Genomic DNA, 19,995 nt, shown 5'->3' on the forward strand with positions numbered 1-19,995 from the left:
GAAAATCTGCCAAGGCTTGTCCCTTGATGGCTTTCCGAGGTAGATATTCAATTGTGTGCTCTCCCAACTCTATAGCCCACTTGGCGATTCTGCCTGATGCTTCTGGTTTGGTCAACACTTGCCGAAGTGGCAGATCAGTTAAGACGCATACCTTGTGAGCATAGAAGTATGGCCGCAGTCTCCTTGCTGCATTTACTAATGCCAGAGCAATCTTTTCCAGAGGTTGATACCTGGTTTCTGGACCTCTTAATGCTCGGCTTGTAAAATAGATGGGAAGCTGCTTTAGGCCTTCTTCTCGTACAAGCACCGCGCTGATGGTTTGATCCGATGCCGCTAAGTATAAGAATATTACTTCGGCTTCGGTTGGAGCAGAGAGAATAGGAAGCTCGGCTAGATAACTTTTGAGCTCGTCAAAGGCCTTTTTCTGCTCGGCTCCCCACTCGAACTTTGGTGCCTTTTTCAACACCTTGAAGAACGGCAGTTGCTTTTCGGCTGCTTGGGAAAGGAATCGATTCAGTGCGGCTAGACATCCGGTTAGCCTTTGCACGTCATGTATGGACTTCGGCATTGCCATGTTCTGAACGACTTGAACTTTTGAGGGGTTTGCCTTGAGTCCGTCCTTTGAAACCCAACAACCCAGAAACTTTCCCGAATCTACCAAAAAGGTACACTTTTGGGGATTAAGTTTGAGGTTGGCTTTCTTGAGCACGTTGAGAGTGGACTTGAGGTTGTGCTCGTACTCCGAAGTGCTTTTGCTTTTGACGACTATATCGTCAACATACACTTCGACCTCCTTTCCAATCAGGTGCCGAAAAAGCTTGTCTACCATCCTTTGATAAGTGGCTCCGGCATTCTTTAAACCGAATGGCATCTTTTTATAAGCGAAAATGCCGAAATCAGTAATGAAGGCCGTTTTTGAAGCGTCAATCTCATCCATTAAAACTTGATGGTATCCTTTGTACAGATCAAGAAAACAAAAAATTTCAAAGCCTATCAAAGCTTCTACTTTTTTATCTATGTTCGGAAGGGGATAGCAATCTTTGGGACAGTGCTTATTTAGATCGGTGAAATCTATGCACATCCGCCATCCTCCTTCCTTTTTCTTGATCATGACAGGATTGGCCACCCACGAAGGATACTTCACTTCGAATAACACATCCGCCTTCAATAATTGACGGACTTCGTCATGGATGACTTGACTTCGTTCTGCCGCAAAGAGTCTTTGCTTCTGTTTTATCGGCCGGACCGAAGGATCAATATTTAACCGATGAGTGATTACCTCGGGGGGCACTCCGGTCATGTCCAACGGAGACCATGCAAAGACGTCTTTATACTCCTTGAGGAGCTGGATGGTTTTTTCCCGAAGTAGAGGCGTTCCCGCGAAGCCGATCTTAACCGTTCTGGATGGATCGTCTTCGTACAGCTGAACTGTCATCGAATTCGGCTCCGGTATGACTTCGGTCATTGCCTCTGACTCCGGCTGCTGTGATTGCTATGCTTGGTGGTGCCGATCTGATTGCTCGGCACTTTTAAGCGCAATCTGCAGACACTCTTTTGCTCTCTTTTGATCACCTCGGATGACCGCTATCCCACCTTTAGTGGGAATCTTGATGGTGAGGTGATAAGTAGAGCAAACGGCCCGAACTGTGTTGAGCCAGTCTCTTCCCAGGATGACGTTGTACGGGGACCGAGCTTTCACCACGAAAAACTCAATCATCGTACTGGAGCTAGTAGGCGCTTTCCCCACCGTGATCGGAAGGCTGATAATACCTTCAGGGCGGGTGTCCTCCTGGGCGAAGCTCTTCAGGGGAAGCGGAGCCGGACTGAGCCGAGCTGGGTCCACTTCTAGTTTGTCGAAGCACTCTTTAAAAAGAATGCTGACTGACGCTCCTGTATCCACAAACACCCTGTGGATCAGTTTGTTTGCCACTCCGGCTCGGATGACAATGGCGTCTTGGTGAGGAGAGATGGCCGGGACGGGATCAGCATCCGAGAACGTAATCACTTCGTCCTGCTTCAGCCTTTTATGCGTTGGCTCCTCTCGATTGGAGCCTCTGCGCTCTGACTTCAGGGACGACTTGGTCTTCCCGGCAGGGAGAGCGTCAATAGTCTGGATTACTCCATCATATTGCGGCTCGTCATCGTCTTCGGGATCCGGCTGCCTTTTCGGATCCTGAGGAGCGCAGTTCGCACCTCTCTGCTTCTTATTCTTCTTTGACTGCTTGCTTTGGTATTTTTTCAATGTCCCTGCCTTCACAAGAACATCGATACCTGCAGCCAAGTTTCTGCACTCCTCGGTATCGTGACCGTGGTCTTGATGGTAGGAGCAGTAGTTATCCTGGGGTCGGCGCGCGGCTGATTTCGTCATCCGCTTTGGCTTTTCGAACAGGTCAGAGTGCAGTTCGAAAATTTCCGCTCTCGGCTTGTTCAGCGGTACGAACTGAGCGGGCGGCTTCTCGGGATTGAGACGGGGGTCCCAATCTGTCTTGCACCGGAGCCCTTTGAATTCTTTCAAATGGAGTCCGGCGAGGATGCCCCTGATCGCTATGATCGGGCTTCCTTCTGTCTCCTCGGGACGATGAGCTGTCTAACGACCGTTTGCGACGGTCTGCCTCATCGGCCCGGGAGTACTGGTCCGCAATGTCCCACATTTCCTGAGCCGTCTGCGGACCGCACTCAACGAGCTTCCTGTAGAGAGCTCCGGGCAGGATTCCATTTTGGAATGCCGAGATGACAAGCAGATCGTTGAGATCGTCTACTTGCAGGCATTCCTTGTGGAATCTTGTCATAAAGTCGCTGATTTTTTCGTCGCGACCTTGACGAATGGAAAGCAGCTGAGCCGAAGTGATTCGGACTTCCGCTTTCTGAAAGAACCTCCTATGGAATGCATCCATTAGATCTCGGTAAGATCTAATGCTGCCTTGGGGGAGGCTATCGAACCACCTTCTTGCGTTCCCGATGAGCAGCTCGGGAAACAGCTTGCACATGTGGACCTCGTTGAGACCCTGGTTCGCCATGTTATATTGATAGCGTCCCAAGAAATCATGAGGATCCACGAGTCCGTCATAGGTTATCGACGGAGTTCGGTAGTTCTGTGGTAGGGGAGTTCGGGTAATATCGTCCGAGAACGGAGTCCTCAATGCTCCGTACATGGCGAACCCGACATTTCTTCGGTATGGAGGAGATGGAGTTCTCCTGTGATTCCGGTACCGAGGATTCTTTCTCCTGGAAGACATGACACTACTGCGGTAGTGACTGTCTCGTATGGAGGGAGAGGGAGAATCCGCCGTTTTCGTCTCCGGCTGCTTTTGGCTTTTTTGCAGGAAGGTTAAGAATTCCTCCTGCTTTTCAGCCAAAAACAGCTTGACAGCCTCGTTCAAATCGGGCTGCTGGGAAGACTCGGTGTGACGGCTTTTGGAGCGGCTAGTTCCTTCACCGTGAGAACAGGAGGTAGTCTCCCGAGGCTGTTTCCCAGAGCTGCGGGCTGGACTAGCTTCCTCCTGGTTATCGCGAACGGTGTTACGGGTGTTACGTGATCTGGTACGCATTTTTGGGGTGGAAAAGGGTCAAAAATTCGTTTTATCACAAATTTTGTTCTCTGTTTCCCACAGACGGCGCCAGTGATGAATCCGCGAATTTCTGATGTTAGTAAATGCTGGTAGAGAATAAAGACTACGACAAAGAATTTACGTGGTTCGATTTACTGAAGTAAATCTACGTCCACGGGAAGAAGGGAGGGCAAGATTGTATTGCTTGATCTGGGATTACAGCTTACAACACAGACTTGCTATATGATATTTTATCTCTAGAGAGCTTAACCCCTGTCTATCAGATCTAAGTTCTATTTATATATTGAACTAAGATCGTGGCTTGCATCACCACCCTAAGTCGTGGATGTCGTGTAGGTCATGGCCTAAGATCGTGGATGTAGCGTAGGTCATGGCCTACGATCGTGGCCTGAGTTGACACCACGTGGTAGTGGGTGTGTTGGAAGTTGTGGAAATCCTGTATGGGTCCACTAACTCCTTGTTCGGTCGAATACTGAGACCGAACTGCTTTGGTTGCCGATCTGAGAGTAGAGCTTGATGCCGACCTGAGAGCAGAGCTTGATTGGTTGGCTTTTACCGAGCTGTAGGCTGAGGCCGAACTCTTTGGTAATGCCGAACTCATACTCTTCCTTGGGCTTTGGGCTAATGGGCCGTCATTGCTGTTGGGCTTGTTTAGTACGCACCCCATCAGTTAACAACCTGAGAGGATCTTACAATAAACTCCATTCTTATAGTAATCTAGTAATTAGTAGGTATGATAGACTCAATCTAAAGGTGTTCTTGTAGGTATAATCATTAAATCATAAATTTATTTATTTTCACTCTACCGATTAGTTAGCCTAAAAAAGGCTCTCGTTAGGTTCGTTGATGAATAATGATGAGAGCTAGAAGTCTAGAGCAACGTTTAAAGTCACAATACTTGGAATGGAAACTTGTCTATTAATTCCTTTTGGTTAATGATCAATCTTAGTTATATTCTAAGAAATAATTTTTGATTGGATCCAAATTTTTTAATGATAAAAACATGATTATGATCGCGCGCAATCTGAGGTTTGTGGGTGGGTTTTGGTGAGAAGAAGAGTTGCATGTGGGTGTCTTTATTTAGGACCATTTTGTAGGAAGGAGAGTGGTTAAGGTGTTAGCTTTGCATGTTTTATGAGCTACGTGCAAGCCCTAACTTAATTATCAAATCTTTATTAAGAAAATCATTTTCTTATAGTGGGACAACAAATGATTTCTCTCTCTCTCTCTCTCTCTCTCTCTCTCTCTCTCTCTCTCTCTCTCTCTCACACACACACACACACACACCTATTTGAGAAATATTCGTCCTTTTTAAAGTCAATTAGTGAATGGAAATTCAAACTTCTAAAAGAATTTGTATTGATGAAAAGAGTAAATTAATGTGAAACTTGCCATAATTTTGATGTAGTTTTAAAATGAATATTTATTCAGAGATCAAGTGAGTAGGGTTGTAAATGTGCCGAGTCGAGCCGAATATTGACCAACTCAAACCCGACTTGAGCTTTAATCATATGGTTCGAATTTGGCTTGCAATCTAATACTGTTATTGAGCTTGAGCTTCCATTCTAGACGTCAAGAATGAGAACCTTTTTTTACCCATTAAAAAAAGAATAATGACATTTCAAGAAGTGTTGATTATGTATTTAAATACATCAATTAGCATTTTTAATTAAATTAAAAAATTGTCCTTAATCATACTTTTTTTAGTGTAATGAGTATATCGAAAACTAAATAAGTAAATTAGAGTAAACAAATATTTGGTTGGTTAAATGCATTTGAGGCTAACTAAATAAATAATTTATAGTATCAATTACTGGTATCCAAAAAGTTCCGAGCTTATATAAAATTCTCTAATTGATTGAGAAAAAGTATGAGACTGTTTTAGGAATATTTTTTTTAAGATGGTGTTAAAAATGAATTTAATTCAACAACACAAATATTGACATGCCTTATCAATTATGAAACGATCTTACAATGTGCCCATATGAGTATATACTGGGCCCATCCGCAACGCTGTATCTTATCCGTCTCTTAATCGTCTCATCTCTTCACTATTCATGGGTCCCACTGTACTTTTCATCACATCTCTTAACTAAGAGACAACACCTGTAACCCTCTATCTCTTAACCATCTCATCCCTTAACTATTCATTCAATTTCATTTTTTATTTTTATTTCCAACAAATTCAATTAATAAAAACATACTTCATTAAATAAAATAAAATTACAACTTAAAATTCTAAAAAAATAAAAAACCACATTAATAAAATCATAAAAAACATAAAAAATACATAATTTAAAATCTTTCGCTCACTCTCTCTAAATTCAAAATCTCAAAACTCAAAGAAGCAGAAGAAAGAGTTGTCTAATGGCGATCATGTGCGTCTACTGGTTGCCAAATTTAGCCCAAATGTGCTCCATTAGATCCTCCTGGAGTTGGGCGTGGGCGGTAGAAAGACGTGTACTTGCCCGAACAGACAACCGATCTTGCATAGACGGATGCACTCCACTGCGAGGTGGACTACTTGCGGTAGAGCTTCCCGGGGTTTCAGGGTCGAACCAATTTCCCGCCTCATATCAACTGGGGTTTGATAATGCACGTATACATGATGTTGACCATATTCTCCATAAACCATGTATGAGCCGGGGCTTTGATAATGTTAAAGCGAGCTTGGAGAACCCGAACGCTCTCTCCACATCCCTGCGAGCAGCATCTTGCTTCTGCGCAAAAAGAGTCTGTTTTTCGTTCATCGGCCTGTTGAATGTCTTCACGAAGGTTGGCCACTTCAGATAGATGCCGTCAGCAAGATAGTACCCCATTTTACACTGCCGGTTGTTAGCAATGAAGTTTATGGCCGGCGCTTTACCATTCAAAACTTCGGTGAAGAGGTCGGATTGGTTGAACACGTTGACGTCGTTATTCGATCCGGGGACCCCGAAATACGCATGCCAAATCCATAGCCGGTAGTCAGCAACGGCCTCGATTATAACGGTGGGGTTGGTGTCTTTATTGCCGCTCGTGTATGACCCCCTCCACGCCACTGGGCAATTCTTCCATTGCCAAGCATCCCGGGAAATCCGTGCACTTCTTCATGAAGTCGGAGCAGAAATTGATAATCTGTCGTGCTTGGCTTCCGGAGAAATTCATCGGTGAAGGCTGCCCAAACGCCTTTGCAGAAGTTTATCAAACACATTCTCCCAGTGCTTTCCCCAATGTGCAGGTATTCGTCGAACACATCCGTCGTTTGTCTAGTAGCAAGCTGACGGATTGCTGCAGTACATTTCTGTAACTGGGAAGGCCAACGACGTCGAACCCTTCTTAGAAGAACTCTTCCCGGGCTGCCAATGTGTTTGCGATATGCATAAATAGCCGTTTCCGAATGCGGAAACGACGACAGAAGTAGGTCTCCCGGTTACGATGAATGTAAATCCGGGATCGCCTTTGAGGCGCCGCGGCTTCCTCCTCCTCCCGACGTCGATCTTCTGCTAGCGATTCTTCCATTATTCGACGCATTTGCTCAAATGAATCCATGAATGGATTAAATTTGGGAGAAGAATAATGTTTTGAGATGAAGAATGTAGAGTGTTTGAGAGAGAATAGAGAGTTTTTTTTTGTGGATTAATTTGTGGGAATGATTTGATATTTATAGAAGTGATTGGGGCTTTTAAAAAATAAAAAAAATAAAAAAATTGTAAAAAAACGGCTATAAACTGCTAGTATAATTTTGGGATTTTTTTTTTGAATTTTTTCTGATTTTTTTTTTAAAAAATAATAAAAAAATACATTTTCAACGAAAATAAACGACGCCCACCCGCGGGCCGGCGAGTGGGCGACACGGACGAACCGCAGCTCGCCACGTCGCCAACGCTCGTGGCGAGACAACTCGCTGAGTGTCTCTCAGCGATGAGTTACGGGACGGGATAGGGACGGGCTGGGGACGAGACGGAGCCCGCAACGCTGTGTCGCTGCCGTCTCATCTCTCCGAGATGAGATAGGGACCGCAACGAGACACGTTGCGGATGCCCTTAGAGGATCTATGGGGTGGGGCTAGCTAAGACTCCCAATGATTTTGAAAAATATAAAACTATATAACTATTTAGTTTTTCTATCTTTTTTATTCCTCTTTATAATAAGATTATTAGCAATAAACTTTGTATAAAATAGAATTCTTAGAAATTTGTTAAATTTTTATAAATTTAATTAAATTATTTATTGTTTGGATTGGATGGTTAATTACATGGTGTGATGCTTAATTAAGTATATATGAATGTGCAGCATGTGTACGAAGGATAAGTGGTATCATGTCATACGTTATCCATCACATAACTTGTGACCACTATTTGTGGTCTACATAATCTTTGAATATGTACAATTGTACCAACATTTGCAACATCAATTTTGGTGGTACCCCAATCAAATTGAATATACTAAGCTTTAATAACAAATAAATCCTTTTACCTATAAAAGCCATTGATTAGTATTTCAATTATAACTATTTAGCAGGAGTATTTACTATAGAAGCTATGAAAGTAATTCTGCTTTCAAGTTTACATATGTCTATGCGTCAACGGACACTCCCAAACGACATTCAATTTTTTTTCTATTTTTGTAACATAAGTATAATTTATGAACCAACAAAAGATTATACTGTAGTATATACTAGTCATGCATGCTTGTGGGTGTTAGGCCTCCCTATATATAGGATTAATCTTGAAAAATACCTAAAAGAGATGAACATCATCTCCACTTTGACCAAGATACTAACTATTTAGAATAAAGAGAGTGCCATTTTTATATATGACTTTGACTAGTCGTTCATTTGTGGAGAGGGAAAAACTATGAATAATTAATATATGCACAATAAATTCCAGCATCTTTGGATGCATGAAAAGATACACCAATGAAAGAGACAAATCATCATCATAATAATCATCCGTCAGTATATGTATGTTGAGTGGTAATATATATTTGTCGACGATATATATATATAAATTCAAATGAAACATATGTTGAATCATTTCAAAACCTACTGGAAGAAAGTAAAAACATGTTATAGTTTCAAGGTATTACGTACGAAATGAAGTAATAAACCTATACAATGAAGTAAAATGGGTCTGTAATGAAGACCGAAAAATTTACACAGCAGCACATCTCATCAAATAAACTAGATCTAATGGCCCAGATTTGGTCTCTAGTTCGGTCTTTAAAATTGGTTCGAGATTGATCACAACTCTATATATATATATACCAATGGTGAATATGTTGAAAAGTCGAGTCACTTTTAAATAGGGTCCCAAGTTTCTAATTATGACTGCAACACTCCATTTAGGTGAAGCACACATATATATGTAATGTTATGATGTGAAACATTGAAAACAGTACTTGCTTAAATAATGCTTGCTCAATGAGTTCGATTATTATATTATATATGAACGATACAACTTGATTTTGATGAAGTTAGATACATATATTCCGGTACGAAGCTAGGGTTTCATGGTAGGAGGGGCAAAATTATATATATGTGGTCCTGTTAGGTTGAGATTTTTTAGCTTAATTGAGAATTGAGATGCATTTTCAGTCACTCATTTTTATTAAATGAATGGTCCAGAATTTGGCACATGGAAAATATTTTTAGATTAATTAATTATGAAATGGCAGAATGATAATTTCATGGTACATTTTATTCAATTAATAACTTTTTTTAATTTTTTAAATTTTTTATTTTCTTATCAACTACATATACAATTCATGTCAACTACACACCTATAATGTTAACTACATATACAATTCATGTAAACTATACACGCATAATATCAACTATAAGTTGTTGACATTTGATGTGCAGGCTATTGACGATAATACCCCCGAGTTGACATAATCTACTTGCAGTTGACATTTCGAAAATATTATAGAAGAATGGCTGAAAATGTATCTCAATTCTCAATTAAGCTAAAAAATCTCAACCTAACATAACCCTATATATATATATATATATATATATATATATATATATAATTTTTTTATATACTTGAGAAGGAATATTCTATACTAGTTTTTATATATATTTGAAAATTTGTAATAAATGTATAAAGGTGAAGAAATGGTGGGAAGGGGCATTTTGGTTCTGTAATTATGCTCCCAACTTTCGACTCTCGAGATGTATATGTGTAAATGAAAATATCAGAATTTTGACATGAATACAACCATGATCATCATCATATATTTTAATAATCGGTTCACAAATGTTCACGGATCATATCAATGTTCCAAAACAAAGATAGAAATTAGTAAATGGACCACCACTTTGTCTTCAATAACGTAAGTAGTTCCTTTATTTCATACACATGCTTAAATTGCTCCACTAGATTCTTGAGTTGTAGTAATAACTAAAAAGCACTAGTACTAATTCATAAGACTGATTGTGTCAGATGAAAAGACCAACTATAAGCAGTGTGTGATAGAGAAAGAGCCTGCTAAAATGGTGGAATATCCATCTTATATGGAGAAGTGAGAATGGTGGAATATCCATCTTTCTATTGGGAAGTACTCCTTCAAACAACAATTATACTACTACCATTCTTTTTTATTCTCGTCAACATCGGAGACTTGATCACAAATCTTAATCTTTATTGGTTTACAATGAAACCTTTTATTTTTCACTGCACAAGCAAATGGGAAAAGCACAAACAGAAATAGTGCATAATATTTGTAACTTGAAAGCCCACTTGTCCACACTATTAAGATATTAAACCCTCTAGCTAGAGCCGATGTGTTTCATTCAATCAACATACTACTTCCGTCCACGAAAAATAGTCTTGACAGTGGATAACACACGTTTTAATGTAAAAATGATAAAGTAAGACAAATATAAAAGAAAAAATTGGCCTATAAATGTCTTATAATTTGTCATTTTGAGATGGCCGACATTCAATGTCTTATTTCACTAAATGTAGTGAACACATTCTATTTATTAACTCATTTCACTAACATTTAGTTATACAATTAATATTATATCAAATGAAAGTCATACTATTAATAAAATTTTTTGCACCTATGTGCCTTCATATTTGTTAAAACTCATATCGCCAAAAAGTAGGACTTCTACTATTGATAGACGAAACCGAGGGAGTATAAAATTAGCGAAATATACATCTATATAACTTGATTCTATCAATATGTATTAAAAGCCCCAATTTTCTTCACCTGCACAAGATAATTATTTTTGTAATTTGAAGCAGCCCAGGTCAGGTTTTGCACCCTTGATTTTCCTAATACACTACTGAAATTGTTCAGTCATAACAGGGTAAATTTTTTTCAAATAATATTTTAAAGTAAAATTAAAGAGGCCTGGCCAGGGATATAATAATTCAAGTATAAATTTGTTTGCTTTGTTCCCATAAAATGGAACAAGAATTTTTTTTTGGTAAAGGAACAATAATTTTTTTTTGTTTATCTGTATTACAGTATCTGGTGGCATGGCTTTCAGTTAATCTCTACTATGTGTAAAAACCTTTCTGACCAACTTATATTCCCCATTGTCATGAATTAATTAATACTTAAATGTCAGATTCTATTGTTGTGACATTTTAAATTTAATTCCTATCATCTAACTGTGATTTTCCTACTAATTAACTTATCTCAGAACATCTACTCCGCTCCTTATAAAATAATTTTAAGAATACAAAATCACTTTAATACTAGTATGCGATTAAGTTAAAAATTAATTTCGTCTAAAAGAAAGATTGGAAATAAATTTTTTATTATATTGGTCGAACTAAATAGGATTACTAGTAATTAAATTCCACTGAAAATATTACTGTACGGAAGGAACCGAAAAAGCCCATTGGTCTGAAAAATGATTTGGGCCATTCGAATGGGTTTCAAATATTTATGGGCCTTTTAAGGAAATAATTTTTACTCATGCTTCCCATTTTTAATTAAACCATGTATTATTATTTTAAAGTACATGATTGTGAGTTCAAAATATAATGAGTATCGGATCTCTTACTCCCATTAATATATATTTTCTTTTGATTCTAAAAATATATTTTTATAAATATATATCTAGAATTCTAGATATAAAAGGTAGCAGAGCTAATTAAATCCTCAATTTATGTTTTGCCATCTTCAAACAAGCAATAAAAAAATCATTTACGTAAAACAAAATAAAACTGAAATCACTCCGACGAAAATGATTTATGGACGGAAAACAAAACACAAAAAAAAACGAAAAAAATAAGTCAAAAAACGAGAGAGAGAGAGAGAGAGAGAGAGAGAGAGAGAGAGGAAAATATCATCGATCATGATCAAATTGTCTCCGCATGTAATTTTTACTCATAAAGATCGTTTTTTCCTCTCAAAATCGCAGTGAGTGCTATCTAAGTCTCAGAGTAGGGCGAATTGCGACGTGAATTTGAAGAAATCAGAATTAGCTATGGCACCTCCAGCTCAATCTCATCGATCCCCTTCTCCTTCGCAGCCGTCTGGGTAATTTTCCGATCACATAATCCCTCCGCCCGCCCAATGTCAATCTATTCCCATCTATATGTTTGCGTGCCGATATGTGTAGCATAATTTTACTAGGAGTTAGTTTGCATTTTTAGTTTCTATCTCAATTTTAGCGCTGGGAGTATGAATTAGTTTGATGAATGTTGGAACTGCTGGTTTTGGGTAATGCTCTGAGTATTCATGATAAGAAAATGCTTAATTTTGATCCATTCGTTTTGAATAAGGAATATGAAGTGAAGAAACTCATTGATTCATGAGTTATTTTTCTGTGTAATGGTAGTTTTGAGATGAGTGATTGCTGGATGATTAGATGAGAAACGAAAAATTGGTCGTATTCTCAGCTGGATGATTAGATGAGAAATGAAGAATTGGCCCCTTTTTTGTGTGTGCCTGTGTGTTAGGGAGGGAATAATGATTAATTGGGGCAATAGGTTGTACTGAATTCAACATTTCAACTGTAGAGCATATAATCTTATATCTGAAAATGTTGATAGTAGTAGTTCCCAGAGGTCTAATTCTTGTTTTCTACTTTTATCAGAAAGGGAGAGGTTTCTGATCTTAAAACGCAGCTACGCCTGCTGGCAGGTAGCCGAGCGCCTGGAACAGATGACACAAAGAGGGAGCTGTTCAAGAAGGTTATATCTTACATGACTATTGGGATTGATGTATCTTCAGTTTTTAGTGAAATGGTGATGTGCTCGGCTACCTCAGACATTGTGCTGAAAAAGATGTGTTATTTGTATGTTGGGAATTATGCAAAACACAATCCGGATCTTGCGCTTTTGACTATTAACTTTCTTCAAAGAGACTGCAAGGATGAGGACCCCATGATTCGAGGTTTGGCTTTGAGGAGTTTGTGCTTACTTGGTGTGGCGAATTTGGTGGAGTACTTGGTGGGGCCGTTAGGTAATGGGTTAAAAGATGGGAATAGCTATGTGAGGATGGTTGCAGCTGTCGGAGTGCTTAAGCTGTATCACCTATCGGCTTCAACATGCTTGGATGCTGATTTTCCACCTCTGTTGAAGCAACTAATGCTCAAAGACAAAGATTCCCAGGTCAGGTTTTGCACCCTTGATGCAGTAACCTTTTCTTAGGAATAGATGTTACTTTTATGACTTAATATAAAGGTTGTTTTCTGCTTGACACATACAAAATTTACGACTTAATATAAAAGTTGAGTTTGGATGCTGGCTAGTACAAGTCATTGGACAATGGCTATCACACTACAGCTACCATTTTATCACTAGTTCTGCAATTGTTTAAACAGGTTGTGGCAAACTGTTTAACTTCTCTGCAAGAGATCTGGAGTCTCGAAGCAAGTACATCTGAGGAAGCAGCAAGGGAGAGAGAAACATTGCTTAGCAAGCCAATTGTGTATTACTTTTTAAATAGGTATCGAGTGAAAGAAGTTTCCCGCCATGAAATCATTTTTCTATCTTGTAAAAGGACCTAACTTGGTTTCCTACGGATTCAGGATGAAAGAGTTCAGTGAATGGGCACAGTGTATTATCTTAGAGTTGGTTTCTAAATATGCTCCTATGGATACTGAAGAGATCTTTGACATAATGAATCTTCTTGAAGATAGACTTCATCATGCAAATGGTGCAGTTGTCTTGGCAATTATTAAGGTCTTTTTACATATGACGCTGTCCATGACTGATGTTCACCAACAGGTACTTTATCTTTTCATTTTATTATCCATAACTTCACAAATAATGATGAACATTAGCATGATTGTGGTTCCTAATAAAACTGAATTTAATGCGTTGAGAGTTTGTCGCACGAAGAGTTTTGTTCTAGTCCATGTGTATGGCATTTAGAACTCTACATACTTTTGCTGCTGCAGTTAAAGCCTGCAGAAATCACAATGCAGTACCTTATATTTGAGATATGTTGTTATATCATCTGATAAAAAAATGCTGATACATTCTCCAGGTCTATGAGCGAATTAAAGCTCCTCTGCTCACTTTGGTAAGCTCAGGAAGTCCTGAGCAATCTTATGCAGTTCTTAGCCACCTTCATTTACTTGTGATGCGTGCACCATACATTTTCTCTTCAGACTACAAGCACTTCTACTGCCAGTATAATGAGCCGTTTTATGTCAAGAAATTGAAGCTTGAGATGTTGACTGCTGTGGCAAATGAGAGCAATACATATGAGATAGGTGACTTTCATTCTGTTTGCATTCTTAAGCCTTTGCTATGAAAGAGAACATAATCAAATTATACTCTAGTCACTGCTCACTGCCAACCTTGTGGTTCAATTCCAGTGACTGAACTTTGTGAATATGTTGCCAATGTTGATATCTCAATGGCAAGGGAATCAATTCGAGCTGTTGGTAAAATTGCTTTGCAACAATATGATGTGAATGCAATAGTTGATCGACTGCTTCAGTTCTTGGAAATGGAAAAAGAGCATGTGACTGCTGAAACTCTTGTAAGTATCTAGTTTCTTTTCTAGGGCCATGCCGATTTGCCAATATTGAGATATACTATTGCGGATTTCCAATTTCTTGAAGTATGTGTCGTGGAGAAGCTTGAGCTTAACATGTTACATATCTAGGTTCTTGTGAAAGATCTGCTCAGAAAATATCCTCAGTGGAGCCATGACTGCATAGCAGTTGTTGGGAATATCAGCAGCAAAAATGTTCAGGAACCAAAAGCCAAAGCTGCTCTCATTTGGATGCTTGGTGAATATGCTCAAGATATGCAAGATAGTCCTTATATTCTGGAGGGCCTTGTTGAGAACTGGGACGAGGAGGACTCTACTGAGGTAACTGGAAGCCACTTTCTTTTTTCTTTTGTTGTCGTTTTTCATTTAATTCCTATATATTTTCTGCTAGGTGGGTTCAGCTTGCTTTTTGGTTCTTTTATTTAAATTATAAATTGCCATTGCAGAAGCCATCTTGAAACATGCAGTAGAATAAGAAAAAACTAAACTCAATTAACCTATCCTGCTCTAGTAATTAACTTTTATATGATACACAGGTTCGCTTACATCTTCTTACAGCAGTAATGAAGTGCTTCTTGAGAAGAGCACCAGAGACTCAAAAGGCACTAGGGGATGCTCTAGCAGCTGGTGTTGCTGATTTTCATCAGGTCAAGCTCAAGTTTACGATCCTTCTGTTAATGCTAGAATGGTTGCTAAATCTTGGTTAACTGCAGGATGTTCGCGATCGAGCTCTTTTGTACTATAGGCTTCTAAAGTATGATGTTTCTGTTGCTAAGCGCATTGTAAACCCTCCAAAACAAGCTGTTTCAGTCTTTGCAGATACACAAAGTAGTGAAATGAAAGATCGCATCTTCGATGAATTCAACAGTCTCTCTGTCGTATACCAAAAGGTATTTCTGATTCCTGGGTAAATGCGCAACCAATATATATATACTCAGAAGTATGTATCGAGCCAGGTCACGCTATCTAATGCAGGCACAATTTTTGCAGCCATCATACATGTTCACTGACAAGGAACACAGAGGCCCATTTGCTTTCTCAGAGGAACTGGGTAATCTATCTATTGGCACCGAGCCTTCAGATGCTGCAGTTGCGGCTCAGAGAGTCGAGGCAAATGACAATGACTTGTTATTGGGTACATCCGAGAAGGAAGAGGGTCATGGTTATAGAAGCAATGGTTCTGCATATAGTGCCCCGTCTTACAATGCCTCGACAACAGCTGGTGCTTCTCAAGGCCACTTTGATCTCGTATCGATAGACCAGCCATCTACAGTACATCCACCTGCTAGCTTTGCAATTGATGATCTACTCGGTCTTGGAATGCCAGCCGCACCCAGTTCTGCTCCTCCTACCTTGCTGCTTAATGCCAAAGCTTCCATAGACGCGAACGCTTTTCAGCAGAAATGGCGCCAGCAATCCATATCTTTATCCCAGGTTTATGAACCTCCATAGCTGCCTTTTTACTAATATGCTTGTGATGAGGGTATATGGATTTGGTTGTGGGCTTTATTAGGCTTCAGTTGAAAATTAATAGCCCAGACTTGAAATAAGCTCTCTACTTATTGTTTGCGTTTTCCATAATTTTTCTCTTGTTACACATCTTATAGATGAAGCCCTTTTGTTGTTTATTCGTTTAGGAAACCTCAATAGATCCACGAGGAGTGGCGGGAATGATGAATCCTCAGGCCCTCCCTCAGCATATGCAAGGCCACTCCATCAACTGCATAGCATCAGGTGGCCAAGCCCCAAAATTCAAGTTCTTTTTCTTCGCGCAGAAGGAAGATGGTTCGTCTGCTTATCTTGTGGAGTGTATCATCAACTCATCGTCGTGTAGAGTGCAACTAAAGATCAAAGCCGATGACCAGGCTACGTCACAGGCATTCTCCGAGTTGTTCCAGTCTGCGCTGGCCAAATTTGGTTCTGCTTAGGCTTCTAAACAACATTTTTAGTTCCATTTTTGTCTGGAAAAACAATGAACAATAGAAACAGTTGTAAAATTCGATTTGTGTACAATACGTGAAAAAAATAGCTCATTTATGTTGTCTTTTTGTCTGTCCTGCTCCTCCAATATGTTATTGGACTTAGTTATATTTTTACAGTAACTTAGTAAATTGAAATTGATATGGAAGCAAAGCTCATTTCTGAAAATAATGTAAATTCTAATTTGATAATACTATGAATTTGCTTGTTTTACCAAGTTCAACAAATTTATCATAGGGGAAAAAAATAAGAGAAAAATGATCAACAAGAAAAGAGAGAACTTGTCGTCATCTTGTTGGATGGAACAATGTTTTTCATGGATACCCACTTCAAATATACAAGCCACCATTAAAAGGTGTTCTTAAAACTGGCTCAATGCTCGATTTTCCACCGACAAAAATGGTGATTACCAGAAAACTCAAGGAGAAGCTATAAGAAGGGACAACAGAATTCAGCCGCCTTGACCCTCTTCCTTGAATGAGATACTAGATTTCAACCATCGCTTCCAGGGGGCGTCTTGTTGTTGCTCAATCCACGAAAGGAAGCAGCTATCCAGCAAACAGAATAGGTTGACATAAAGAAGTTGGTTATGAACAGGGACAAATCGGAAGTTGGCAACCTGAACAGCTGGCCATATTGCTCCCTCCAAAATCAAAGCTGGGAGAAAATCTCTTTTGACATCTTCTTTAACCTGAGCAGTGCTTTTTCCCGAGGAATAGCTCATGTAAGTGAAGAACACGAGTAAATCCAAGGGCCCAAAGATTATACCATCAGCTGCTACTTTTGAAGCAACAAAACGGAAAGAATTTGGCTGTAGCTTTAGCCGCACCCTAATGATGCGGTCCAGCCCCTGATACCTGCATGGCAGACAAATATTAATAACATTATTGTCATCCAACATTTTCCCCTACAATTCTGGGCTGTGTCATTGACAGTTACCAGCCAGAGTGACATACAAATGAGATACAGGAAAATACTGTTGTGCTCAAGTATCCGGAAGATGATACAGAATATGCCCATTGCTGGTTTCTCGTTTGTTGACATACACTGATACTAGTACAGTAGTCAGTAAAAAAACTAGTGTGCACTAGCTGTGCATTTCAATGTTTTTCTTCAAGCAAGTCATAATGGAAAATAGTTTGCGTCTCTTTAGTGAACTAAGTAGAATGCAACAGATTCAAATATGGCAACAGTTGTATGCTTGTCATTAATGGCTGGGCATGCAGTTGAAGTGAATAGAGTATATCCACCAGTATATTCAAACCGAGCATATGTAAGAGTTTATACAAGTAAAAAGTAAAAAATACAACTTTCCTAAAACAATGCGGGAAATAGGTAAAATACTGACCAGTAGTGACCAACTGGACCAACAAATCCAAGACCAAACACGGTTGTGGTGGCTACTCGTCTCCAATTGATCTTTAATTCTTTATGTTCATCCTGGAGAAGTGAACACGGATATACCATTATTAATTGAAGAATGAGGGACCCATTATCTCAAAAAATCAACAACTTATCAAACCTAAAATCAAACCCCGAATTCGCAAAGACTGATCCACCTATCATATTTATGAAATGGAGGAACAGCCCATTTATGAATTTTATGTTCTATTCATTATTCTCTGCTGGGAAGCAGCTTAATACCTTCAAAGAAGCACAACCACGTAATACTATTGTCCACACTGTTAAGAGATATAGGGTGTCTTAAGAACGTTCAGAAACACACCACAACATCTAGTTTTATCACAGTAAAGATTATTGCTAGCATCATAAATACTGATTCATCCATTGCCATGAAATAAGTAATAAGATGAATTCACATCCATTATCTTCACGTGTTACACTAAGATTACTGGCAAAGGTATTTCACAGTGCACGAGTTCAAGCAGCAGAACACTCCCACCATCTGTTGGATAAGAGATCGAAAATAACATGAAGAGCATGATTGAACAAGTAGATTATGGGAGAATAAACCTCTAAACAGAGATACACCATTGCTTCACTATCATATATATGATGCCAATCAATAGCATTTATGTGCAATATCAGGGCCAAGTAGCCGAACAACCTTCCACAACAAACACTATCGAAGTTCTCTATCAGAATCGAACCAATCCTTCACTAAATTTCATACAAATCCACATACAACGACTAATACAAGTAAACAAAGTCACATAAAAATAGGGAAATGATAACCATTTCATCACCAAACCAAATTGAACAGCATGCAAACGCAGGTTTCTCACAGTAAACGATCCCTACACGCGCAAAATCCCTCAATTGAAAATCATAAGACATCAATTAGCATCGTATTCCATCAAACCCTAAAAATGCAAGCGAAATACAAACTGTGCAAGTTCCCCTATTGAAAAAATTCAAACAAAAACGCGCAATTAAAATCATCAAAACCAAAACCCCTAGCAAAAACCTCGAATGTGAAAAAGGAAATGATAATAATAATAGGAATGACAACGCACATGCTTTTGCGGCTTGGCGGTGGAGTGCGTGACGGCTTGAGCTGCAATATCGCCCAACCCCCAAATGAAGCCGGAGCTAATCACCTGCGTTTTTACTGGATGCGTCGCTAAACAATTCTGGTACCATTTCCACAATCTCAACATGATTTTCCTCTTAATTCAATCAGCTTAATCCGACGTTTTCTTCACGGTTTTTTTCCAAACGATTGTGTTAAGAGGGAGTGTTTCAAGTTTCAACTCTCTCACAGACAGTAGGGAACAAAGGTGGATTGGCTTCTCTCCTTAATTTCTCTCTCTGCCTAATTTTCTATCTCTATTGATTCCTTAGGTAAAATATTTAAGAAAATGAAATACTATAATGAATTAAGTTGTACTCCCTCCGTTCCATAGTAGTGGAGTCATTTTGCCATTTTGGTACGTTCCATAGTAGTGGAGTCATTTCCCTTTTTAGTAAAAGTTAACACATTTCTTCTCACTTACTTTACTCTCTCTTACTTTATTCTCTCTTCATCTCTCTACTTTCTTAATCTCCGTGCCGAAAAGAAATGCTCCCACTACAATGGAACGGAGGGAGTAGTTAATAAGGTACATATAATAATAAAGTATAGATAAAGTAGATAAGTGACATAGTCATTAATTCTAAAAGTAAAATATAAAAAATATAGTTATACTATTTTTTAAAAAAGTGAATTGACAGCAAAAAGGAGCAAAGAGTACAATGTTAGTTTTTTTTTAAATTATATTCCACCCATCCATGCAGCAGAGACGACGTTTCATTTTGGACCCTTGTGTTTAAAAAAATGATAATAAGGAGTAATTTAAGTGGATATAAATAAAATAAGAGAGATAGTAATGTAAAAAGGAGTTTCTATATATAATTATTTATCTTATTTTACTATATTTTTACTGTAATTAATTATTATTCCCTCCGTTCCAATTAAGTCAATATAAAACTTTTAAACACGTAGATTAAGAAATTGTGTTGAAAAGTAGGAAAGTTGAATAAAACA

At 38.8% G+C, this 19,995-nt stretch overlaps 2 protein-coding genes across 3 annotated transcripts; one reads left to right on the plus strand and one right to left on the minus strand.

The window, feature by feature from the left end:
- The first annotated feature begins 11,796 nt into the window (after positions 1 to 11,796).
- LOC121808253 (beta-adaptin-like protein A) lies at positions 11,797 to 16,580 on the plus strand. 2 transcript variants are annotated; one of them, XM_042208649.1, is made up of 11 exons: positions 11,797 to 12,056; positions 12,616 to 13,132; positions 13,345 to 13,469; positions 13,552 to 13,750; positions 14,013 to 14,241; positions 14,347 to 14,513; positions 14,640 to 14,849; positions 15,065 to 15,175; positions 15,242 to 15,418; positions 15,504 to 15,962; positions 16,166 to 16,580. In XM_042208649.1, the coding sequence occupies exons 1-11, from the start codon at positions 12,004 to 12,006 to the stop codon at positions 16,454 to 16,456; spliced, it is 2,538 nt and encodes an 845-aa protein (XP_042064583.1). In that variant the 5' UTR covers positions 11,797 to 12,003; the 3' UTR covers positions 16,457 to 16,580. The 2 variants fall into 2 exon arrangements, with proteins under 2 accessions (XP_042064583.1, XP_042064584.1); XM_042208650.1 differs by having other exon boundaries at positions 11,799 to 12,056; positions 15,519 to 15,962.
- A 200-nt stretch (positions 16,581 to 16,780) lies between these two features.
- LOC121808254 (protein Mpv17-like) lies at positions 16,781 to 19,313 on the minus strand. Its single transcript, XM_042208651.1, has 3 exons — positions 18,986 to 19,313; positions 17,857 to 17,948; positions 16,781 to 17,365 (listed from the first exon to the last, which is right to left on the minus strand). The coding sequence occupies exons 1-3, from the start codon at positions 19,127 to 19,129 to the stop codon at positions 16,960 to 16,962; spliced, it is 642 nt and encodes a 213-aa protein (XP_042064585.1). The 5' UTR covers positions 19,130 to 19,313; the 3' UTR covers positions 16,781 to 16,959.
- Between the last annotated feature and the right edge of the window lie 682 nt (positions 19,314 to 19,995).

The sequence above is a fragment of the Salvia splendens genome, chromosome 6 (genome assembly GCF_004379255.2).
Source record: "Salvia splendens isolate huo1 chromosome 6, SspV2, whole genome shotgun sequence".
Classification (NCBI taxonomy): Eukaryota; Viridiplantae; Streptophyta; class Magnoliopsida; order Lamiales; family Lamiaceae; genus Salvia; species Salvia splendens.